At 43.0% G+C, this 26272-nt stretch overlaps 1 protein-coding gene across 6 annotated transcripts in view; it reads left to right on the forward strand.

The window, feature by feature from the left end:
* The window catches only part of nrxn2b (neurexin 2b), a 690784-nt gene that overhangs the window by 373759 nt on the left and 290753 nt on the right, over positions 1 to 26272 (forward strand). For all 6 annotated transcript variants that reach the window (XM_047590093.1, XM_047590084.1, XM_047590056.1 and 3 more), the window contains 2 exons: positions 10216 to 10389; positions 14431 to 14550. In XM_047590093.1, coding sequence (XP_047446049.1) covers positions 10216 to 10389; positions 14431 to 14550 — 294 coding nt within the window. The remainder of the gene's footprint in view (positions 1 to 10215; positions 10390 to 14430; positions 14551 to 26272) is intronic.

Raw genomic sequence — 26272 nt, forward strand, 5'->3', positions numbered from 1 at the left:
TTATGTTGGGTGAAAATGGGACTGGCTTTGTCCCATTTGCATCATCGTAAATCCCAGAGGCCTCGTTGGCTTTGCTGCTGCTTACCTGGCAGACACCAGACTACTAATAATGCCCCTGATGAATGCGATATTGTCATGGGTGCCATTTGTTGTTTGCTTATTTTCCAGTCTCCCAGAAGGCCGCTCCATCATCTCAGAAAAACTGAGATTTTGAAAGAGAAAAGGTTTGCTCAAGTAATCTCCAAAGTCGTTATTCAGCTTCCATTGTCTTTCGTAGTTGTCAAGTGTTTAAGGATAATTAAATATTCAAATATTAGTCAAAAAAACTAAAATCTTCCAGCTAAGTATTGTTATATTTATAAAAACATTCTGAAACTGGTTGTATTTGTTGCATATGGAAGTAAGTTTTAAAATGAACTATTTACACATTAATTATTCCGACGTAAAACCTGAATATATCAAAGTGCCTGTTCCAGTCCAGCAAGCAGCCACACACCCTCATAGATCTTCCTTGCTCCACAGGTTTCTTACGAGGGTTGAGGTCATGCAGTTGAGAGTGGTCATACCATGTCTTTCATTCCCATAGCAACCAGAAAAGTCGTGGTACTTTATGTAAGTGTGGGACGGTGTATTGTCCACAATGAAAAGACACGATTCTATAGAATGGCAAGACATGTTCAGTTAGGGTCTTCACGTCTGTCAGAGATGTCATTCCAAATACCATCTCGCCCCACGATATCCAAGCCCCGGATCGTATCTCGGTGACCTCCTTGTCATCCAGACCTCCACTCTTTTTGGATGATGCGACATTGTGTCGCATCGGTGAATAAATGCCTTTACCTGTCGCAATTCATCTCCGCTTCTCCGTCATACTTTTGCAAGAGAGTGTGCAATCCCACGTGTTTTATCACCGAGGAATATTTGATTGCATCAGGTTTATCTTTAATTAAGATCACCTGGAAGACGTATGACCCGGTCTGATATTGATAATAGTTATTAATTAACTCCGCCACCGCTTATTCACGCACCAGATAGTGATAGCTACTCAGCTAACCTGTTAGCACTAGGGATGTGCAGCGCCCAGAAGAGGCAACTCTAAGAGCCGACTTGAGGAAACTATATATGTCACCATTCCCCCATAAACATATTGTAAATGGGAGAAGCTTAGCTGGCTTCCAGGCTGAATTAGGAGTTTCTGGCTATTAATTAGTTGTAAGAACGTCATTATTTGGAAGGAAGAAACAGAAACGTCTTTGTTAACATTGTTTTTGGATATTTAATTACTATCTTTTACTGGTGGTACTAGGTACTATCCCTCTGTTTAGAGGGAGTTTCCTCTTGCCACAGTCAAGTGAAACTATCTGGCAGTTTATTGGGCTCTATGTTCTTTAAAGCATCTGGATTTGATTATGATGGTTACAACAACTATATGAATATAAGTGAAAAGTTAAATTGAGAGACGCCCTACTGATGTCAGTGTAGTAATTCTCAACAAAGCCGTCACAAACATCCACTTGAAAAATGCCATAATTAATGGGAAAATGCACCTCCAGATATACTCTTGTGTCCAACAGCAGAGGCAGACCGGCGTTAAATTGCTGAGTTGCTCCATTCACAGGGAACGATGCAACTGCTATGACTTGTGACAGCAGCCGCTGAGCAGGATATGACCACACTGTCTGATTTACACCTATAAACCCCGCAACACTGACAGTACAGTAACAAGTCCACGGTCGGTCATTAATTGCTTGGACTAACCCCAGAAAGTCTTAACAGAAGACACCATTCATTCCAAAGCACAGCCTGTGCACATTCACTATCTGCAGTTTTGGTGGGCGCAATAAAAGCTCGACCGGTAAAACACACGCAGCACGTCTGAACAGCTGTCTTGCACTGGCATTTTACACCAGATATCATTTCAGGTAGAGCCGAGTAAAGCAGAGCGGCGGGGGGATAGAAAGGGGAGATAAAGAAAAAACGAAGTTGAGGACATTAGGAGCGGAGGGAGCTGGAAAATGAGAGGGCAGAGAGATGAAGACAAATACGGGGAAAATGGAGACCAAAGTGGGAAAAAGTGAAGTGCAGTAGGTGAGTCTGACCAAGGCGAAGCGAAAGGACACTGAATACGAAGTGACATTTCATAAAGGGAGAATGGAAGCATGAACGTGTGTAATGATGCCTGTCTGTGTCACTATACAATCCTTCACCCGAGGTCCTCTCAAGAACAAGAGCATAAAAACGGACTTGAGGTTCAGCGAAACAAACGATTGCGTTTTTCATTCAGTATTTTTGCTTGATGTTTTTTTTAGATGCACCTCCCTGTAGTGAAATAATGTATTAACTGGATAATTAATACAGTAAATAGTTAATGGCATAAATAATTATAGGTCAGCTAAGAGACTTTAGATATACTACAAAGCATGGCGTCTCATGCGTGGTTAAACAAATTTGTAAAGATACAAGTGATTTGTGGGCAAGATTTTACTGTTTACTGAAATATTATCTGGTCTGGTTTGACTTTACAAAACAAAAAAAGTGCACTCTTAGTGCAGTTAATTAAATACCACTGAATATTCTGCTGGTATCTGCCAAGTTTTAACACAGTGACAGTTTCTCTTAATATGTGAATAACGGAATATTGAATATGGTAGCAGAATACTCAAAGATATGTAGTATGTTCTTTATTTCGATGCATGTTGATTGAGGCTTATTAAAATAAGCCATGTTATCCTGGTTGTAACGGAAACCCCTATTATTAATTAGAGCATTTAAGAAAAAACCGTATTTATACGAATTTATGATATTTTATAAAACATTAATCATAATTGTCCATGTCTGTTACCTTAAATCTGTTCTTTTGACAACAGCTCTGCTCTGCCACCACCAGTTACAAAGAAATGCTGGATTATAAACTGAACTTATATATATTTCCCAAATTTAATGTTCCAATAGACCCCTTCATGGCCTATGTCACTGTGACATCACGATATTAGCTGGAGGCAAAACCAAAGGAATCAATCAATCAATCCCACAGTTCCGTAAAAAGTAAAATCGTCCGATGGTCAAACGATGTTTTGTTGTGGAAAATGCATAATCACCCCTAAGGAGCTGTTTTTTCTGGGAGCTGAAGAGGTCTCAGTTTTGCTCTCAATGTACTGAAAGCTAGGCAGGCTAAACTGTCTGTGGTTGACGAAACAATAATGAGCTGATTGCAAATCAATAGCAAGATAAGAACCCCCTTTTCCCCTCCATCTTGATCTAAGTTTGCCTCTATTAAAGAGTTGATGTGACTTTCAAAGACTCAATTGCAATGAGTGATTTAACAAAAAAAAAAAGTGTAATGATTGCCACACTACAGGCTGCGAAGCACAAATTGTAATTAGTGCATGGCAAACACAATCAAAGATTAGTAGCCTGGCTTCGAGCGTACGGTAGTAATTTTCTAACAAGGGTTCACTTATCATTTCTTAAACAGTCGCTCTAAATATTGATGACTTTATGCTGCCGACTGCATACGAATATACATATTTTTTTTCATTTTTTTCCAATTAATTTTGCCTCTCTGTTTTCAGTTGTCTATGTTAAAAGTGAGGTACAGAGGGATAGAGAGGCTTTGAAAATGTGTCTCACCACCTGTGGTTACAGCAGAACTGAGCCTGAGCGAGGATGCACCTGTTGTCACAATTGTATCAAATAATTACAGCTTTAGTTGCCTCCTATACCCCCCCATTTGTTGTCAGAAGCACAGACACGCAACACACAACGCAATTATGCAACTTATAATTTAGCATCAACAATTAACGCGCGAGCGACGACGGCGTTTATGCTCTGCACCAGTCGTCTTGTTGTGGCGTCTTTGCAGATCGGAGCGCCTCTGTAATTAGCAATCACAGATTCCCTGCATCTTCCTGCTGGATGCCATTGTCCCGGGCCTGCCTATAAAACACACACACAACACCCCCACCTAACAGTCATTCATTTGCGCAGCCCTCAGCCTAGCGTGTTTGTATGTGTTTTTGTGTTTCTCATCAGTAATCATTCAATCTTTGTCAATTACAGCCAGCATGATAGTGAGGCAAAACAAGCAATAGAGGAGAAGAGCGAGAAGAGACTCGAGAGGGAGGCAAAGATCCCTAATAGAGCATTTAATGAAAGTTATTGGTCGGGTTTGTGTTCACTGGGGACCTGGCAAAAGGGAGTATTGTTTAGATAGGACCAGGCATTGTGCCACCGTGGACAATTTTCATTATCAGACGTCTCTTAACGTAAGGTATAAATAATGTATATCACAGAGTTGCAAGATATGGGCAAAGACTGCAATACCATCACTTCACTTGGGAGCCAATTACAGGCAAGGATAAAATACAGGCCTTGTCTTGAGCTGACAAGGTGTACTGACCGGATAAAATGAATACCTTAAAGCTGGTACAGGATTTAAACAGTATACCTCAAAAAAAAAAAAAAAAAAGTAAACTTCACAGGAAACAAACAAACAAACAAAAACCCCACTAAACCCCATTGTTTTCTTTTTAATCAGCCAAAGTACTTGAGATATTAAACAATGCTCGGGTAGTAAGATGGGTGCCGTGGGCTTACACTCGTAAAACTCATTCCTCTCGCAGATAACTCAAAAATAATGAAATCTGTGAAATTGGAGCTATGAGGTTTGTGCTTACAACGGGTGCCTGATACATAAAAGCTGTTACATACATCCAGACATGGCCAAAAGTCTGTGTGCCTTTACACCTCTTGAAACAAATTCCTTTCCTCCTGAAAAGTGCTGGAATTAAAAGCTATCTCGTCATGCCTAATCCTTGCCGAAGCAGAACATTATCTGGATGAAATTATTAACACCCCGGTTGTAAGTGGATCATGTTGATGTTTAAATCGGGCACGTTCCTTTCAGTTAGTTTAATTGCAGTTTTATGCCACTCGGTATCGTGTGCGCCACACTGAATTAGACAAAAGAAAGAAATATAGCCGTATCTGTTATAAAGTCTGTTTTGTGTCTCACAACGTGATGCATTGATCCTCCGATGGTGTGGTTTTCCTGATCGTGCTTTGGATGCAACAGAAACAGTTTCCTCGAAGCGTTTCAGACTGTCACGCAATGCCCCTTAGAGCCTTCAGTCTAACCTTCAGATTCGATGCGGAGAAAGACCCTCTTTGCTTAGAATAACAATCTCCTGGCTTCTGACATTTTCACTTAGTTCTAAACCCACGTTTGCGACTATCGCCGTGCTGCTCGGTGAGCAGTGTTCTGCCTGAACTTTGAGGTGGAGCCACATTCGCAGCAGCTGAACAATGGAGGATTCTAATCGCGAAGGAGGGGACACAGCTCAAGGAAATCTTACCTTTCAAGGGAGTTAACATGGACAATTACACACATTTTGCTGAAGATGACTGATGACCTAGACACAGTGCAGAATCTCTCTCTACTTCATTTTTACATGCTTTTGAATGTTTCTAAATCTTTAAAACCTTAGGATTATGTCTAGTGTGGTTTAGCTAGACTCAGTTTCTACCAGAATATCAGTCTGGTAACTCACCATTCGGATTTCATCATATACCCTTTTCACATCGAAAATACCATCTTGGATTTTCAGACCCAGGTAGACCTGGCTTTGGTGTGCTTGACCTCCCATTAACGACTGTGTAACAGCACATTTAATTTGTTTGATTAAGAGATGGACAAAAATCTCTGCCATTTAGAGATCGGATTCTTAAGGGAGTAGACCAAAACTTTGCTCTGTTTTTGAGCTGCTGGAACTTCTACAGTGTCCAGTGACAAAATCAGAATGTCACAGAGAGGTACATCAATGGCATAGAGAAAAGCAGTGCGTCGAGGCGGCATTCCCGTTCACATCGAAGCCGAGCCGATAAAATCCCGGGTCGAGTGCCAGGGTTATTCGACCTGCGTCGATAACCCTTTCAGACGAAAAAAAACGAAAGGGGCTATAGGGAGCTGAAACAGAGCACCTAGAAAGTCCTACACCCAATCACCATTGTGTTTTAAACTAATTGAATTCTACAACCCTTAGATGACGTATACGATCACAAATGTGTAGACCACACATGGGATATTAACGTTGCACGCCCAAAGAAGTAATCACATTTACCTAGTTTCAAATGAACGGTCTTCTCTGCTGAAAAAGCAAATGTCTAACTAAGTTGTTAACAGTGGCCCGGAAGTAATCCACCCACCTCTCCAGCAACTTACAGATTCAGCAAAGCTAAGATTTAGGTTTTCACACCTTTAAAGACAAATAAATCCATCATTGCAGAGATTTATATTTTCCTTTAAAACTCTCTGAAAACCCTGACTGCCCAGAGTAAATGTTAAGTCAGTGCTCTTTCAGATGGTGCTGTCAGAGGCTCTCCTGGGCCCCCTATCCAAGCATCCCAATTCCTCCCACCAGCCCATGAGAGGTCATTATGGTAACCGCGGAGATGTGGGGGCGGTGTTCTCTGGTGGTGTCTGGGACGCCGTAATTGGTCCCGTCTTGAGGATCTCTGAGCTCTTCGGCAGCACAGGCATGCATCACCGCTGGGGCAGCTGAGCCAGACCAGGGCACACACTCTGGCTGGAAGGAAAAGTGGTTACTCATCACCCTAACCTTCCTGCTGTAGAGCGGTGCTAAAAGATGTGAGCCTTTTGGCTAAGATACGTCAAGGCGTATAAATAGCAACCGTGTACTGTGTGTAGCCCATTCAATTAACTTTTGACTCCCAAGCGCAAAGTTGCATCAACACTCAATATATGATTTAATTGTAAGGATGTGCAGCAGCCTAGCTATCTTAATCATTGTGTGATAACAGACTACAGAATAAATTATTCACGTGTATCAAGGTGTTTTGATCACATCTTGCTACACGATCGCTCTCCAACTTCCCAAGTGGGAAAATACTCCCTTTTCGAAGTGACAGTGGCAACTTATCATGGGCTTTGCATGGGTGTTTTGTAACGTCACAAAGTTAATTTCCACCAAATATCTATGTCTGTACCTTTTTAAAATGTGGGTGGTATCTGCGTCATCCTCAAGCTTGGGTCCTCTAGTTTTAGGGATTTGCTTGTTCAGTATCTTAGCTGTTCCTGGGACTGCACTCTTCTGGACTGAGTCTTCTGGTGTTTGTTCCTGGGATCTGTTTGTCCCGAGTGCTCCTACTATCACGGGGACCACGCTCGCCTTAATCTTCCACATCCGTTCCAGCTGCTCTTTCAACCCTTGGTACTTCTCAACCATTTCGTGTTCCTTCTTTCTGATGTTGGCGTCAGCTGACGCAACTGCGATACCAGCTGACGCCAACATCAGAAAGAAGGAACACGAAAAAAAAAAGGTTTGAGAAGTTCCAAGACAAGACCAAACTAATTCAATAGAAGATGGTGGCCAAGATAGATAGAAAAACGTGTTACATGGTTAGGCGCAGATATTTTCCTATTGAACTGATTAAAAATCTACACCACTCCAATCAATTCCATTGAAAATTCCTTCCAGTCTGGCCAGACTGGGCCGGTGTTGTTTGGACTGATGTGTTTACCAGGCATTTTTATTCTGATTGGGCTATCATTCCAATCATCACCGAAATGCTAGAATCCATGTACACGTAGTTAGTGTCGCTTGTGTAGCATTATCAGTCAGCTGAATGCTAGCGCTGCCTATTGTGGGTAATGACATTTAAATGAATCCTCGAGATTGCCACGTTAATGCAGAACACTTTCTTTGTCAACAAATATAAACTGGTGCAAGAAGGACTTTAATCTTGTTATAATTAAAGTAACAGAAAACCAACAGAATTGAATTTTGTCTTGGGTCAGTCTCGCATGCTGCGTGAATGAATGTAGCGCCACTTAGATCAATACATGGTGAGGCATTGTAAAAGTCTAACTTCGTTGCCCTAACAACACGAGTTGCATTAATAACTCCCAAATGAACGAGCAAGTCAAAACTTTACCCAAACAAATCTGTAATTCAAATGAAAGCGTTCATCTCCAAACTAAACACAATGAGGGCCCAGTTTGCTGAGTTTGTGTGTGTCTGTGTGCTGCATACTTATTCCCCCGCTGTAGTTTTTAACTTCAGTGAAAGAAAACAAAACTTGCATGACTAATTTTTACAGTACATCTGCTGCAGCCCCCTCGTTATGCAGGCAGCCGGTGGAATCCCAAACACGGCGTTGACTTTTACAGGGAATCCGCTATTTGCTCTTTTGAGATTAACTCCATACCAATAATTTCATGTTTGCTAAATGGGTCTTACAGCACTGATTTCAGGGCATCACTCAGTTGGACACCTAATGAATTCATTGTATTGATTATGATGCCCAGGAGCCCTGGCTGGGAAATATGAAGTGTCAAGTGCTCATTAATTCTAGAAAGGAGTTGGCAAACATCATTGACTCATTCCATTACACAAAGTCCACATATAATTGACCTTCTGTCTCATTGCTTCTCTGTTGAAAGTTCTCGTTTTTAGCTGGGGAAAAAACAAAAAAATCTCTTTCCGAGTCGAAAGGTTTTTCTTTCTGAATGTCTTATCTTAGTAACGGGATCTCGCCCCTGTGTGAAAGGTTTTGCCGGATGTTCATTTTTATGCCTACTTAAAGATAAAGCGTAAAGTGAGAGTTTTGATAAAAATGAAAAGCCCGAAGCATTTCAAACCGTGTTTATTCTTATGCACTTACATCAAAGGCCTCGCTGCGTTTTTCCTAATTTCACTTGGCATTTTCTGCAAAGACTCCGCAGAACAGAGGGGCTCAGATAGAAAGGGAGAAAGGGGAAATAATTGGGTTTAAATGCGGATGGGTATTTCTTTTACGTTGTAATGTAAAGAGACCCTAATTTTACTTGAGCTCTGAGATTTCCCAAAAAGCTTTATCTCCTCACTTAGGATTCAGAGATTCTTTTTTTTCCTGCACGAGTAAGTGCTGCTGCGTATATTCTTCTCTTGTTCCGGAGGAGTACACTGCATGGACAGGCTCATCATGGAATAAATCTGTGAAGCATCAAATGCCATTTCCAATAATCCAGGCTTGATGCGTTACAATCTATTCATGTTGGTTCTAAGCTACATTTTTGAATCATGTAATTGTCAAAAACATGTTCTTTCTGCTTCTGTAATGACAAGCAATTTGCCAGGGAGGTCTCTCAGGAGTCTACTTCCCAACACCCTCGCCGCTTGCATTTAAAATGTCAATTCATGTCTACTGGTGACTGTAAGCTTTGCTATCTGCTTCATGCATATGATAATGCACACCTTGATAGTGGATCGGCCCTGCAGCACACTCTAAAAGCAAAAGCTGTGATTCATAGCAGCCCCATTAAAACCATGCATTTACCAGTGGTGACTAACGAAGCACTGACTGTGGTTTGTGCGCTTCAGATTAATTATTTCGGTTTAATATCTGCCCTATGGCACACTTTCCTTTCAGGTCGAATATAGTAAAGTTCATGCTATTTGCATGTTGATTAACGTATGAATACGAAGGCCTTTTAAATGAATGTGATTAGGATATCTTACAAACTGCACACGCAGCAACAGTATAGGTTCTTCCTCCTGCAATTTAGCATCACAATCTATTGTGTGACCTTTTTACCATAGTTGCATTGTTGTTAATGCTGCAGATAAAATGTAATTGTGAATTAGGCGAGTCAAAAAGTTTAAATTAGGTATAAAAATCCTGGTGTGTTGCGGCTGCAGTTTCCATGTACAAGGTGATCTAAAGTCTCAATATTGCCATCACTGAATTGACTTGACTGAGCATGAGATGAACTGAAGCCTTTGATTATTGGTAAAGAAGGCCACGATTAGTTTTTTGTTTTGTTTTTTGCAGATATGCATTCATAATTTTTCCGTGGCGACCATGGTGATGGTTAATTTGAGTAGCTTTATTAGCTGACCAACGTTGCACTTGTTTTCGCCTTCCATTAAACACAGTTGTTAACAATGATCGGAGCTTATTATTGTAGTTAGGGTCACAGATTGAGTCTGATGTGTTCAATGACCCAATTTTTACCAAACCCATTCAGTTGTCCTGTTTTTTCCTGTACATGAGAGTGATTGCTTTTTGAACATGTTTGGATTATATGCATTTATATGGAAAGTGAAATGTCTTGTCATGGGATATCATAAAACCAATGATTACTGCGCACAAATTGCTCAAGCAATTTCCTCTTTTCAGCGTTTCACTTGTAGTAACTGTGTGTGATCTTTACAGGGGAGCTGTACATCGGTGGCGTGACAAAGAACATGTACAGCAATCTGCCCAAACTGATTGCATCCCGGGACGGGTACCAGGGCTGTCTGGCCTCTGTGGACCTGAATGGGAGACTCCCTGACCTGATCGCGGATGCCCTCCACAGGGTGGGTCAGGTGGAACGAGGCTGCGATGGTGAGTAGGGGAGGCGGCTTTCTCTCACATATTGACTCGCTGTAATCGGAGTGAAAGTCTTGTGCAGTTGTGCTGTTTGCTAATGGAATCCCTCTTCTGTTGAAAGGGAAGACAAAAAAAGGAACAATCGTTTCACATTTCACGCCAGGGGAAATCAAATAACACAGAGTATGATGCAGTGTTCCTGCTATAAGTAATAGTAATTTCTCACAGAGAATGGCTTCTTTTCAACAACTGCACATCAAGGTTAGCTCAGTCAACATTTTTAATAGTCCGTTCCCCTCCCACATCATACATAAGATTGCTTTTCTAACTAAACTTCTAGTAAAACCATACAAGTAAAGTAGCTGAGGTGCATTTTTGGTGTCCGTGTTTTCCCCTATATACTCCAATATCCACTCCCAGTTGCTTCTAGCCCCAGCCAGTCTTTACGTTATGTGTCCTGTATATCCTCTCAATTGCCCCATAAAACCTGCAAGGAGGAGGCACCTTTCCCCTCTAATGTTATCGTGAGTGTGGCTAATCTCAGAAACACCCTTGCTGGCTTTTGCGTCATCAGTCTCATATTTTTTTCTTCTGCAGTGTGTGGTTCGCCGCCACATCTCAGGCTGCATGGCTCCAGTACCGGGCAGTTAATCCTGAGTGTAACAGTGGATTTTGGCTATAGCATTTCCCTTGCGCACACCCCACACTTAACCCCCCCTGCACCACATCTCTATGGCATACCGAGCGACGGAGAGCACAGAGTTGATTTCCCTGAGGACTGCACTGGCCGACTCAATGCAGCACTGATCCAGCTTCTTTTTTTTCTTTCTCTTTCTTTCCCTCTTCTTCCTCTTGTTCCCTAATGCTACTACTTCTGCCAGTTGGCCTTATTACCTGCCTACAGTTATACACTACAATTACTTTGCTCTAAACACTGTTTAAAACTGCATTAAGATATCATATCAAGCCCTGCAGGCACCTGAAAAGGACATTTATAATAGTTAATGACTGGATGTGGCAGAGACTTGAGCAGTAGTAATTGACCAGTTAGGTGGAGCCTTTTGACAAATATTAGTATATGTACTCCTGAGGCTTTTTTTCTTGTATTCTTGTATTTCCCTGCTGATATTACAGGAATACATCAAAAACAATTCTGACTAGTTATCGAATTACACTATGATCAAATTTAGAATATTATTCCTCACTATACACCAGAGAAACCAAACTGTGTACGTCATTCCACCTAAGTTAGGACTTTTTTTATCATATAGTTTTAAGGCTCTTATATACTCTGTGAGAAGCAAGAAGTTTCGTCTAACAGCCCATGTCTAGGAGTTCTCGCGGCTTGTTCTTGACATGTCAACAGGGCAGAACTTTTGCCCCATGTAGTATCCGACAACTTTTCTGTTATTGGTCAGAAATTGGTAATAGGTGTGGCTAATCTGTAAAAGCAAAAAAGCTAGCAGCCACTTTGTGAACTCCCTGATGCTAATATTCGCAGTGTGACCGCTGATTAATGACCGGCACACTACGTTTGGGTGCATGCCGAATGAACGGCACTATCAAACGGACACAGTCATCAAAACGACTGGCCGACATTCGAAAATAATAAGAAAAATGCGTTTCTGCCCCCCACATCTCCCACAGTGCTTAGCGTTTCTGACGTATGCTGAAGTGGGAGGACCCTATGAGCACTTTCCACCGCTCCAGAACAAACTTTGTTTTTATTCTTGCCTATCTCAAGAACGAAAACATTTTCTTCTTGCAGAGTATGTAACACGTTTTAGAGTTGATGGAGACTCTCTACATTTTGGGTTACTAAATCAAGAACAAGACTAATGAAGAAGACTTCTCCAAATGTGTTGTTATCCTGAGTATAGATCACGCTCTTAAGTCTACACCTAATTGGTTCCAAATGGCATTGTTAGCCTGTGTATCAGGGCTAGATAGAGTGAAAGTGACTGCTGGTCCAGTCTCTCAAGACTGCAGGGCCTAAAAGTTATTAGAGCTTTAGCAGCTTTACACAGATCTCATACACACTATGACATAATATTGAGTGCTATTGAAGATGCTAATTTACACAAGCTAAACAACTATGCAGAGTATTGTATTGATAAACGCATGCATTTATGTTCAATTCAGTTGTGTTCTATTAGCTGACATTGCTGTGGTTGCACAGAGACTTTCTTGTCCTTGATGTCAGTGAATGCACCACACAACAGCCTCATATTAGAAGTGTCAGACAGATTATGGTGTTGATGTGGTCTACAGCCGACACTAGCCCATATTTGAGCTTCAATAAACTTGCAGAAAAGCCTCTGTAGTTTCCTTAGTGCTACAATATCTCACGTCAATAATATAGATGTCATTGTTGCAAAGCATTATTTTCCAAGGCATTTTCACATAGGACATAATCAACCAGTTGACTCAACTTTCAACACATATTAGTTGACTTTGAAAGTTGTTAAACCCCTACATGGTATAAAACCAATGTTGCTAGGAGAGACAACGCAAACAAGGTCAAACAGCTAATAGTGACTGATGATTAAAGGTTCTGGTCTTCAAGGCCATTTTGTTAGGAAATAAAAGCTCAAACTAAATTCCAGCTCAGGCACTCTGGCATACTGACGCTATTAGTACTTCAGCAGATGTTCCAACTGTATCCAAGCTGTTAGCTGAGCACACAGTTGACATCAGCAAGGGAATATAGACGCGTGTTCGCTTGGGTTTTGCAGTGATAGTAGGACTGCCACCGCCCTCCCAATATTCTTCCTGAGCATTTCATTTGCTGTGAACACAACAGATGGAGTTTCATGCTCCAACAAATCCAAAGCACCTAATAAGAGGTTCTCAGACACCCGTCTGAAGGTAATGTTTGGCCAATCAATAGTATAAAGGAAGAGTGAATAAGTGATTACATGGCATGCTTATTAATTATTACAATATGCTCAATTAGCTCATCAGGGAACCTTTTATTAGTGACTAATTAAAGGGCAAATTAGCGTGGAAGTAGAAACGGAAAGAGAGTGAATATTTTAGAACAGAAAGTGAAATTTTCTAGCACTTGTATGTATATATTTGTTGTTTTTTTTAGGTTTGGTGGGGTCTTTTTTTTTTAATTGGACCATTTGTAAATGGCACAGTGAGATGTCTGTTTATCTATGCAGAAACAAATTAGTCTGGCACTGAACCATGGTACTTTGAAAGTGTCTGTGTTTAATTGAGATTTTAATGAGAAACCCCACCGCAGTCACCACACACACACACACACACACACACACACACACACACACATTTTTAGAACAATTGTTTTGCCCGTGACTTGATCTTCATCCCAGTCTTATATCTTTTAATTCATAATTTCCAATCTAATTTTACTAACAAATATTTGAAATCTGGAGTTCTCTTGTCTTTTGTCTTTCCAGTCAGTTCTAATAATATCTAGTCAACATTGGCAAAACCACATCTTCAGTCTCGTTCGTGTGACAGTGCCGTTTGGGTTGAAAGTATTTATAATCCAGTATGGCAATAGAAATGTTCACTGCAGTTTGAGTAATTGCCTAGAACACCACTGACAATTTGCAACAGCGGAGATTATAATTGACATTTTAAATATCTTGCACCATTCAAGAGTGTGGAAAAGAGCAACTTGAGAGGGCATCTAAATGTGGAGACACAAAAGACACCTGGACAGAAATATGCTGTTTGAAGTAGATTGCTCATCAACAAGTACATTTGATCTGCTTTTCTCTACCCATTCTTTTCCACCACAGTCAACTGGAGGCTGCTGAATGGCGACAATTCTATGAGGGGACTGTTAGTACTAGAAAAAGCAGCCCTTTCAGATTACAGTGGGGATTGAAAGTAAATATTACACATTGATAAACAGAGCTTCAAAAAGCAGTTTGGCCTGCCAGCAGAGCACCCTGGGGTTTTGCTTCTGGGTCAGCTAAAAACGGTATAACGTCTATAATGTGCTCCCGAATGGTATGTTTATGTGCTTTATGTGTAGATGTGTAGAGGACACTGCAGTGTATTTGTGTGCTCCGCCCTCAGGACCCAGTACCACCTGTACGGAGGAGTCCTGCTACCATCAGGGGGTGTGTCTCCAGCAGTGGGAGGGCTTCACTTGCGACTGCACCATGACGTCCTATGGAGGATCGTTTTGCAACGACCGTAAGTGAAACGTTTCTACTGGATGTTAAGGCTCGAGTGCGTATGGAGTGAATGGTGTTGGTGCTGGTGCTTACCGCAAACCTGCTACTAAATTCTCAGAGACTCCTGTATTTTTGTAAGGTAAATTTCTCCGTGCGCACGTCCTTCGGGTAGTTGTGATTGGCAACCCAACGGTTATTCTCAACGGTGTATGCAACCATAACCCTTCAGGAGGCCATTTGTGCAAATCTGTGGGCTCTCAATTAATGAAAATTGGGTGCCCTACTCTTTTTTTTTTATGAAAGAATTGCATTTTCATATGCATGAATATCTCGCCTAGTGCACTTTTAACAACATTAGAGCCTCGCTGGCGTGCCATTTTATTTCTCAAACGGCAAATGCTTTCACAGATAAACAGTGGAACGCTTTAACCCATTACTGCTAACAAGTTAAGTGTCCAAACCCCTAGTAAACAACGACTCATTATCTCACTCGAGCGGCGCCCGCACACAGATTGCGCTATGCGTTACTCACAGCGGAGCCATGTGCTTAGAGTTCACCGTGAGATTGGTTCCCCCGGCTCCTGAGGTCCCACGAAGCACATGCTGCGCGGAGAAATGGCGGTTTAAGTCCCGTGTCCCTGCCATATGGTCACCTGCTGGGTGGCTGGAAGCCAAGGAGGGGAAGATGAAAGGTATGGAAAGAGGGTGAAATTGGTTTATCATGAATGCAATGTTTATTATAATGGTTTTAGGTGCTTCTTTCTTGAAAAGAGACAGTATGTGTTTATTGTCAAATGATCATGGCTAAAGCTGTTGCTGAAGGTGCAGGATACACTCAGAAGTATGTATCTGAAGTATATATATATCTATATGTGTATATATAAGGTTACCTTGGATACACAGGTGACTAAACATACTACTGCAGCTGAAACACTCTTGTCTCTGAGGCCTGGTGTTCGTGTAGCGATATGCCTCAGGTTGTTGGGCGTTCGTACGACAGGTGCTGTCTCATCTCATTAGCGGAGATGTTCCTTCTTTATTACGGTGTTTAAGAATTGTGTCTGTAGCACGGCTCAGCTCGGTAACATGGAGCTTATGTACAATTAGCATTCAGCACTCTTCACAGGAGCGATTTAAACAAGGGCAGAGGCAGGGTGACAGGCTAATAGACTTGTTTGTATAAGCCTTTGTTTGCTTATGAAGCGGTGGGCGCTGGAGTTAAGCCGTATCACCCTCGCCTCCCCTTTTCTGCTTTTCAAACCACCCTATATTTCATTTGTGATAGGGCTTATTTTGGATCGTCGCGTTCTGCCGCCGCCGCCGCCGTTGTGCCGGTTGCCATGTTAGCTATACAGAATATGACTGGGCATGACAGTAAGGGGCTGATTAGCGAGGTGTTCCTCCAGCTCTTGGAAGTCTCAAGCAAGGGGCGAAGGCGATAATAACTGCTCCGTCGGTGTGACAGCTCTGCCAAGATAAGCAGAGTTCCGTCACTCCTTGAGAGAGGAGAGCAAATGAAGAAAAGGGAAAAGGAGACTTGGGGGGAGGAAGAGGAGGTTGCTGATTTCTGCATTCGAGATGTTGCCTGCGGGGAGCGTTTGCGGCTTCCCCGTCGCCACTTTCAGGGATGACGAGCGGAAATGTGCGGAGTCGGGGAGCATACTGACATGTGTTCTTGCGGAAAGACGTGGGAGATGTGTGTCTGTTGTGTGAGAGCGTGTGGAGGGAAGGACTTCACCAGCAGCCTCATCAAAAGTGTCAAAAAAAAAAAAGAAGCATTCCAGCAGAACGGATATCAGTCTGGAGGAGCACTACAGAAGGATCCTGTTAAGCACTTCATTTTAAATTCTAGACTCGCTGTTTGTCAACCTTGCTGATTTGTGTAGTTTTATGGGTTTATTGGCTGCTGGTTAAACTTCACTCCACACTACGTGTAGTCTAATTACACACTGTGCAATGTTTTATATTGATGAGAGGTTGCCATACTACAGCATAACACATCCACGATATCAGATCGAACTGCCAGTACCATTTTAGTGGATTTCATTCATCTCAAGCTGTCTGGAAGGTCCAGCCAGCGCCATTTTCCTTTCTTTGAATTGGAGCTAACTGAGGGATGGTAAAGACACACGCGCTATGCACTTGTATGTCAGCCTCTGTCAAGTCAGTGTGCATGCATTGGTGTGCGGTTTCTGTTGCAGCCTGTCCTTTCTTCCCTCACCACAGCAGCCCATCATCTTTCAGGCTCCGGCATCACTTCTGCCTTCCTTGAACCAGGGACAAAAAATAAATAAATAAATAAAAAAATAAAAACGCTTTCTTGTCCTTGAGAGCCCACCCTAACTTGAACATTTGGCTCCCTCTCCTTTGTGTCGTCTTCTCTTTCTTGGCTTCCAAAAGCAGCCTTGTCTCCTTGAGCCTTTTCACAGAATCAACCTTTTCTTTCTTTCTTTTTTTTTTTTTCTGAACACGTCAGCCTTCAGGGAATTGTCCTTGAGCCCCGCTCTGAAAAACCAAGGTAGGACTTATTACATCAGGTAGCATATCTGGAATGTGAATGAAACCGATGCATCAGCTCTGGAGATCTTTCAACGCGCTTTCTACCGTTGGATGCAGAAACCTCGCAGTTTCCCGTGAAAAGCATGGAGACGGGGGTTGCGCTCCGTTGCTCTGTAGCTTTCCTGAAGAAAAATTGCTGTCGCCTGTGCTCTTGATTCATCTTCCTACACATGAAACTATACATAGCAACCTGCCATGCAGTGAGTCTTCATTGATGGAATCATTGGATGGAGAATAAAAAAATAAATCGGCGTAATTATTGCTTAAACTGGTTTGTGGAAGGCCTTTATAGACAATGTATGGCGGGCCCTTTGGGGCATAGCATTGACTTGTGTGCATGTGGTCTAAACTGGTCTATCCCAACATGCCTGCAAGAGAAGGTCGGTAACAAATGAAGCAAAATGGTGAAAACACATTCATGGCAACACATTACGAGTTGCCTATACATACTCAGCAGAGAAAAGCGTGTGTGTAATTTTCTCCGTTTGAGCCGGAACTCATTTGTTTCGCCCCATAGGTGGGAAGGTTGTCGGTGTTATTGACACAGCAGTTATTATTTATGAATGCAGATGCACAGTTTATCGGAGGAGATATTTTCAGGCATGTTTCATACCAGATAGACTCGAGGGATTTATATTGGATTTTGTATTTTGTTACCAGTTGCACGTCAGTCAATTGCGTCTGCTACCTGAGATATAACCGCAGCAGAAAACACATTGTCAAGCTTTAGATGAAATAGATTTTTATTTTTTTTTTGCACCTTAAATGCAGCGGCTGAGCTTTGATAACAATGACTACACATTGCTAAAGGGTATATGCCAGAACTGCTAAACTCCTATGTCTTCAAGAGGGGATCCAAGACCCCTAGGGGTTCCACGGCGGTACTGCAGGAAGGTCACAAGATCTTTGGTTGATTAGGGTTACGGTTAGGGTTAGGGTTAGGGTTAGGTTGCTATCCTGAGAATTAATAACTCTGTTGAAGCAATAAATAACACATGGCATCCGGGTAGCCTTGGCTTGTCAGAATATGTCGAGCGTATTGTTGCCCGTGTCCCCTTTGACAACTCACAAACGTGTGCACCAGGAGACAAAATTAAGTGTGATCCTGACGACTAAAGCGGGATCAAAGAGGATTTAGATCTGTCAATGCGGCTTGTGCCATGTTGACGTGTCTAATGTGGCTGTTTTGTCTAATTTGATATAGATTTGCCTTGGGTGCATTGGCGAGCGTCGCCAGGTGGACGTCAGCTCACTCAAGGTGTTTACTTTAAAAGTACATTGAGACTTTTTATTATTACTTACATCAGAATTGTCTGCACAGAAGAACAGTTTGACACCGCTGACATCTTTTCTTTCTTCTATCTTGTCGGCAACACCGTTTAGCAGAGTCTGTACATTTTCACAGCCCATGAGTTTTCGGAGTCAAGGAAAACTTCTTTTGAGAGCTCTTTCATAATCTTTCTTGGACTGAAGAAGCTGTTTACTCCTTTGCATTGCTTATTTATGAGTGTTCTTCTGATAAGAAAAGACAGCGCCGAGGAAGCCGGGCGGTCTGACTGACGGAAAGTTGATATTGGGCGTGATCGCCGTAGCCTAGGGTTAACACTGTTGCCTTCCGCCCTCAGATAAAGGGAGGCCCCACGCTACTTCATCCTGCCGGGCAAAGTTGTCAAGTGTCTGTGTAGCTCTGTTAGCTGAGAGGTGCAACAGGTCAAGGCAGGATGGGTGTGCGTGTTTGTTTGTCTGAAGTAGAAGCTCTAATCCCAGTAGAGGAGCTCCCGTTTGATTGAACAGCACCTCTTCGGTGACCTCTCAGCTAACTCCGATGGACCCGCTGCTCAGCACTGCAGAGAGGAAGGTTACAACGCAGCTGGAGGAAATAACCATGTATAAATGAAATTGGTCTTTGGGTGTCGTCTTTCCAACATAATAACCAAACTTTATTGGTGCGTTTAAACACAAGTACCCTCCCACGCTATTTTCAATCAGATGTATTTCCTTTCCATTTTAGCCTTTTTCTATTAACGGCAGTAGCTGTATGAGCATCACATTCAGCTGAAATTGTTTTGTTTTTTTTCCACACTGTAACACTATGTTTACGCACACAGACGCATTTATGGAGCAAAACATGAAAAAAAAAAGAAGCCGTCTTCTACCCCTTCTTTGAAACACACACAAACCAGAGAGCATTTGTTATTCAGCAGCAGCCTGCAGTGATTGACTGGTCTATTTGTCTCTGCGTAGCGTATAAGTGGGCCACTTGGTATTCTGCCTTATTCATCTGGAACCAACTCAGACAGAGATGCTGTGTAAGTGCGTGCAGTGCGAGGGGCTTTGTTTCTCTTTCATTTTCTGTGTATGTCAGCGAGGGAGAAGGGGACGGAGATCCTGGGAGGGGAGGCTGTGTCTGTGCTACTCTTTGTTTAACTGTATGCGGCCGCTGGGCATCAACGCAGCACATGCATGTGTACAATGAATCCAGCTGCTGGCGTATGGTGCTGTCAGGCATACTAATTGAGCGCGGAGTGCCAGTGTGTTTGCAGCACTGCTGATTTCAATCTGCCTCCTCTCCAACTACCTCATCTCTATTTCATTGTTCGCCTTTAGCGTTCCCAAATACAGAGCGAAGACGAAAGGGTACACGACTTACACAATTGTGTGTCAGCGGTGTTATCCAGCTATGTAGGTTATGTCAAGCTACAGCACTCAACATGTGCAATGCTAATGACCTGTTGAGGCTGTGATTCAGTGTGCATACACCGATCAACCACAACATTAAAAACCCCTGGCAGGAGATGTAAATAACACTGACCGTCTTGCGATGATACAATGTTCTGCTGGGAATTTTTCGGACCTGACATGGTTAATTACACATGTACCACCCACCTGAACCAGACCAGGCAGCCTCAACCAATTGCACAACAACAAAAAAAAAAACAACACGAGAAACAGCACAAGGTGTTTACCTGGTCTCGAAATTCCCTACAACCAAAAACTAATCTCGCACTACACTTCAGGACTGAGAGGTTCAAGAGGTCCTTTGTCGCTACACCCATCAGAATATAAAACGTAAAAATGTCCGGTCAACTGCACATAGCTTTTGAACCACCACCACCGCTCAGACATACACGTTAATACAGTACGTTAATACTGTATTAATACCCCCACTAAAATAACATCCTGTTACCAGACACCACAGGACACCCTCAGAGGGTCCATGTCCATTCTCTGAGGAATACCTATCCAATATTAGGAAGGTGGTCATGATGTTATGCCAGATCGCCTTAAGCATCTATCTTAAAACTCCTTATCAGCAGACATAAGGAGGACATGTCTTCTTTGAATGACCGGTGGGTCCTGTCACAGTTCACGAGTAATTCGGACTTGTCTGCCTCAGCTCCACCCAGCTGCCGCTCCGAGTCTCCGGTGCACCGTTTTGAATTAGGCGGACGTAAGCAAAATCCGACACTGCCAAGACGGTAGACACTGAGCTGCACAACCGCTCCTTAGGAGACCTACGGGTTATGCTGCAGAAGCTTTGTTCTCTGTCTACTTCTAAACAGAGCACTCGGTTTTCATTTAATGGACACCCACAGTATACCAGTAAGGAAATAAATTTCTGTTGGATTAGATTAGATTAGATTAGATGCTTTATTTATCCCGAGGGACCCACTAACCACCATTAACAACTGGTGTGCTGGAAAATATAGAGTCCGGCTCCGGAATGAGTCGGTACATGGTACGGCAGCTTTTAAACTACACCGGCCCATTATCTGAAAACTAAATGTTATCTATTGTCGAGTGTGCATTTACTTCAGCTCTTTATTTCCTGAGTCCTCTATCTGTGACTGCCATAACACTAAGTGAATTGACTTCAACAGCTTTAGAGGCCTAAGTGCAGCTCGCTAAGTGTTGCGCTCCATGCTTTTGCTGGCCTACTGTTAACGCTGGATGAGCTTGATAGGCTTCAGCGGACGCCGGTCACGCCGGGGCCGCCTCGCCACCGCTCCTAGCCAAACCTTTAATGAAGGCTGATCAGCGTAATGCATTCGCTCTCATCCTCTCCAGCGACTCGACAGGTGACCATTTGCTTGGTGCATTATGTGAATTGCAAATAAAAATAAATAAATAAATAAGCTAAACAAAGCAGAGATTTCAAGATGGCCACTGGTGTCAAGGGCAGAATACAATCCTGCTTCACCGTGCATGTAATAGACTTGGTTTAGGCTTAACATCGATTGTCGGGGCGCTTGTTGTGATGAAGGTCACACCGGCTTCAACATGGACTCCGTGCACAACACAGCGTGGATCAGGACAGACTTTAGAGAAGGCTTTAGCCCTCTCACATTCTCCTCACCTGCCCAAATCACTCGGTCTAAACTCAGGAGGGATGAGTAAGCAGAGCTGCGAAACTCTCACCTCAAACCCCCCGATCCAATAAGAGAAATCAACAGTTTTTACCCAAGAAGCCACTTGGCAGACATCCAAGCACGGTCCCAAATGAAAACTTGTGGAAGCGGGTCTCACTTACATTTTTTTTTATTTTTTTCCTCATGAGCTCTATGACTCTCCATTTTCACTTTTGTCCAAATTTGTTATTCATTCCTCCCCACTCTCCCGTGGCTCCCATCCTCGCCTCTGTTCTGCGCCGTTTGCCAGCCACCCCCAAAAGTGCCGCCGTCCGGACCCCGCAATTAACCGCCACCTCATTAGGCCAGAAACGCAGTGTGAATCCTGGATAATTACTTGCTTTCCTTTCTTTCAACCCCATAAATACGCACACACACACACACACAGGCTTGTACAACAAGCCCCCCCATCTCTACCCTCTACTTCTCGGCCGTGGGCTGCTGTTGAAATGAGACGAAGGGCGACCGAGGTGTTTGCAGTTATCTTCCCATGTGCAGACACGGGGAGCGAAAGCGCAGGCGGAGGAATGAAAGTGCGGCTGGAAAGCGGTGGGAAGCGGGGAGCGCGATTGGGGTAATGAAACGGCGGTTTGAGCGTGCAAAGGCAATTTTGGCCTGCCCAAAAGAGGGCAGCGCTAAGCCCGTTGGACGCTGGAAGTCACCATGTCAAGGGCTCGGAGGGGATCGGCCGAGGGCGGAGGGGCCAGGATTTTGAGGCCTGCCGTGCTGAGGGCAGAAGGTGTAAGTAATAGCTTGGCACAACTCACCACTTTGATGGAAACGGCGCTTTTGCTGGACTGATTAACTGGCTGGAACACTTGCAGTGTGTTAATTAAAAAATTCAATCATCGTTTGAATGTTGAGCGCAAGTGTAATAGAGGGTAAAACAAATATATCACAGAGACGGTAAATGTTAAATATTAGTTCACTCCGGTCTTATCGGTTGTGAGAGTAAAACCCTTTGTGTTAAAATTCTTTGCTTTCAGGTTTCATTTTGTTCCTCTCACCACACTGCTGGTAAGAGATGATGAATATAAATATATATATATAGAGAGAGAGACATCTGTCTCTGTCTTTGGCAAAAAAACACCATAAACTTTATATTTTTTTTGATTTGTGTGGAAGTTGTGCAGTTGTTTTTTTTTTATCCCTTGCTTGGCTTTAATTAAAAAATTGCGTAAGCTTTTAAACTGGGATGTGCATTAAAGGACAATTAATGGGGCTTTGTAATTGCATTGAAACCACTCCAGCCACTTGCAGGCATTATCAAAAAGCTTTTTACAGTACTTTGGAATACGAACAGGAGAGGCGGGAGGGGATTTCTCTGTCTGTCTGTGCATGTGTGGACATGGTAAAGACAATTTGAAATATTAAAATGCGACTGAAAAACGGGGGGGAAAAAAAGCAATTATTTCTCACGGGTACTCAATTCACACGTTTCATATCAGTCACTTCCTTTATTTGCACTTTGTAAATATCAGCGCTGCACATCGGAGTAGCGCCACTTTTCTGGACCTGATTGAATTCCGTGCGACAAATGTGCTCCCAAATGGCACGAGCGTGCGTGCAGTCGGACCGGCGTAAGCATGACTTGGAGAGACACTGCAGCCGGTATGAGCGCGTGATGCATTTTGAAAGCTTCCAGTGTGTCAGTGTGCCACAGATGGAAATCACGGGCAGGTGCTAAAAATCCGTCCACCGTCTCATTTTTCAACCCATTTGCAGGCGTTTGCTTTGATTTGTTTCGACTCACGGTCAAATGGAACAGATTTGTGTGTCCGCCAGAACATTATTTTTTTTTCATACTTTGTCCCTAAACTTTAACCAGAACGTGTATCAGTGGGATGCCGTGCATTTTCCACCCAGGCCTTCAGTGCCCTCCAGCCTCATTCAACACACCTCTTAATACGATCCTTATGAAACCACCAATCATCGTAGGGATGTGCAATAACACAGGACGTTGATGGATGCCATTCCTGAAGAACTTAAGAATCCATTTACAGTCCTTCTCTGATCCTGTCAGCCAATGGTAGCGCTCACAGTTGCTGACCTGACACACACTCATCCCAGCTTGGCGGCCTTTCCTCGAAATATCCAGATTTTCCCTCAAAATCAGCCGTGAAAATGTCTTTCTAAGAAGATCTGCAACCAAATCGACCACCTGTCCTTCTTCCACCTTCGTGGGTTAGCTACAAATAGCTATAAAAACGTTACCGGGGACGATTTGCTTGTGCAGCTCAAATCAGATGAACATGATCCGCTAGCTTGGGTTAAACCGAGCAGGTCTCTGGCTCTCTGGACCTTCAGTCGGAAGATACGTAAACGCTGATGCTACCGGAGGCCACAGATGCCCACAAATTACATTTTTTTTAAAATACACATTAACACGAATCCAACATATTTTAGCAAGGGGTAAATGGATTTAGAAGAGGTTATCTTTCAGTCAGTGATTCAGGAGCCAATCTAAGCCTAGGTAGGCTCCGCCCCTATCGCTGCTGAGCCAATCAAGAGGCTGCATTACATGCTAACTCTGTCAGGCTTCCCAGGCGCTCGCTGCTATGTTAGCAGAAGGGAAGCTAACAGTGCATTATGTCAGTTTGGAAATCTTCGGACACGTAATAATGATATTGTTGGCTGGCTGATTAGAAATGACTATGACGCTGCAGTACATGGAGAAGAGACTCAGTCTTAGAAGTAGGGACGGCTTCAGTACGAGCAGATGCTCAGTTTACCACTCGTAGTGCTGACCACCTGAAATATTAACCAGCGCTTCAGGGATGGCTTCGCTCCCAGAATACGTCAATGTCCAATAATACCGTCTACATTCGGCTGGATGAAAGGCTGCCATGTACTCATATTGTCTTTTTATCTCGTGCTTGATTGTGCCTTCCTTCCTCCACACTCACACACACACGTGCAAACACACAAGAAACTCCCCTGAGAATGTCAATGTTTCCTCGGGGCATCGGCACAGGGAGAGACCTTTACTCGAGCTGACACGGTAGATCATCAGGACTGACACATGCACACACGGATGCACGCGCGTGCACGCAGCCACACCGCTGCCACCCGTGTATTTATCCCCGTGGGGGTTTGAGCTGTCGATAAGTTGAGCCGACAGTCTCCCCTTCACCTTGTCTTTACCCTGCATCCTGTCCTCTTCCTCACCTCCTCCACCTCCCTCGAACCCTTTTATTCCCACGAGCTGCTCCCGTCACTCCCTTTCCCACCGCCGCTCCCTGTAGGTCGGGGGATGTCCCGCGCGGCTGGTAACGGGGCTTAAGCGTTTAAAGCGTGAGAAGGCCGGACATTAATAGTGGCATATTACAGTAATTGTGGTCTCTTCAGGTCGATCCAAGCGTGACTCTAAAAAAAAGTCTTTGTTCAGTGTAGAATATCAGCAAAGTCGATGTATAATATTTTTCAATTTGATCAAGTAACAGGTGTGCGGCAAGCTTTCTCCTCATAAAATGCTGAATTTACATATATGGAACAATTCCCCTCGTTGGAGACGATTGAGCGTTACCTAACTACACTTTGGTGGCAAAGAAATCAAAGCGCCAAAAAGCAGGTCGGCTTTTGGAAAAGCAACGCAGGAAACGAAAGGTGTGAATTATCACGCACTGGATTTTCTATAAATTCTTCTGGTGTGTTTGAGCCACAGTCTTTTATCTGCACGCTCTCCAGTATTAACAATTGATTATGTGTTTGCAAGGAGCCTAAAATTTGTTTTTGAAAACATTCACTTCATCTAAAGCCAACATCTGATTCCTTAGCCGGGCCGCGGTAACACTCTAAAAAATGAGAATCAATGACACGGATGATTGCTGTGACAGAGTCGTACCATCTTGGTAATGCTCCCAGACAGTTATACTTGTAGGGGAGGGGGCTGTACCTCCGGCTGTTTTAATGGTCACCGGGACATTAAAACTGCATGTGATTCTACCACCAATCGATTCTGATAAAAAATGCATAAAGGGTTTGTTGACTCTCTGGTAATTGTTTTAAAAAATCATATATTTCTTAAATGTCTATTGCAATTGTGTCTGGCGACACAATGATGTTGTGGGGGTCTTTGGATCCTATGACTTGAGGGGAGGGGCCTCTGTGGATCATAGCACAGATGCTTGACCAGTTTGGGATCTAGTTAGTTCGGAGGCCAGATCATCACCTTGTGCTGTTCTTCATATTTTCTGAGTTGTTCCTAAAACGTATTGTGTCTGTGTCAGACTGCATCCTGCTGGGGATGGCTGCTGCCATCAAGGAGTGTCACTGCAAGCTGGGTTCTGCTCAAGGTTGCGTCCTGTTAAAAGGGTTTTTTTTATTTCCTTGCTGACCTGTACCGCAGCCAGTCACCAGGGGGAGCTCTGCCCGCTTTGGGTTCACTTTTGAGGTGCTGTTCCGCCGACCATCTTTATACAGTGGCAGAAAAAAAAGTTTTCAGACACCCTTAAAATTTTACACAATCTCAAATATTATAATGAAATATTTTCTGGAAAAATCTTTATATGTAGACACGAAGCTCGGCAACAAAAAATGCATCTGTTAAAAAATGACACAATACTCAAAATTTCTTATGTATTTTTTGTTGTTGTTGTTGTTGTTTTTGTCTTTTTTTTGGTTGTTTGTTTTAAGGAACCAATACATTTCTAATGTTTTAGTGTTTTGTCTGTGACTGTACTAAAAGAAATTGCCCTCAAAGACCTATGAGTGATTCTTAATGCAATACTTCACAAACTCATGTCCTATAACGTTTTTCCACCCCTGTCCAGT

This window comes from Mugil cephalus, chromosome 1 (genome assembly GCF_022458985.1).
Source record: "Mugil cephalus isolate CIBA_MC_2020 chromosome 1, CIBA_Mcephalus_1.1, whole genome shotgun sequence".
Taxonomy (NCBI): Eukaryota; Metazoa; Chordata; class Actinopteri; order Mugiliformes; family Mugilidae; genus Mugil; species Mugil cephalus.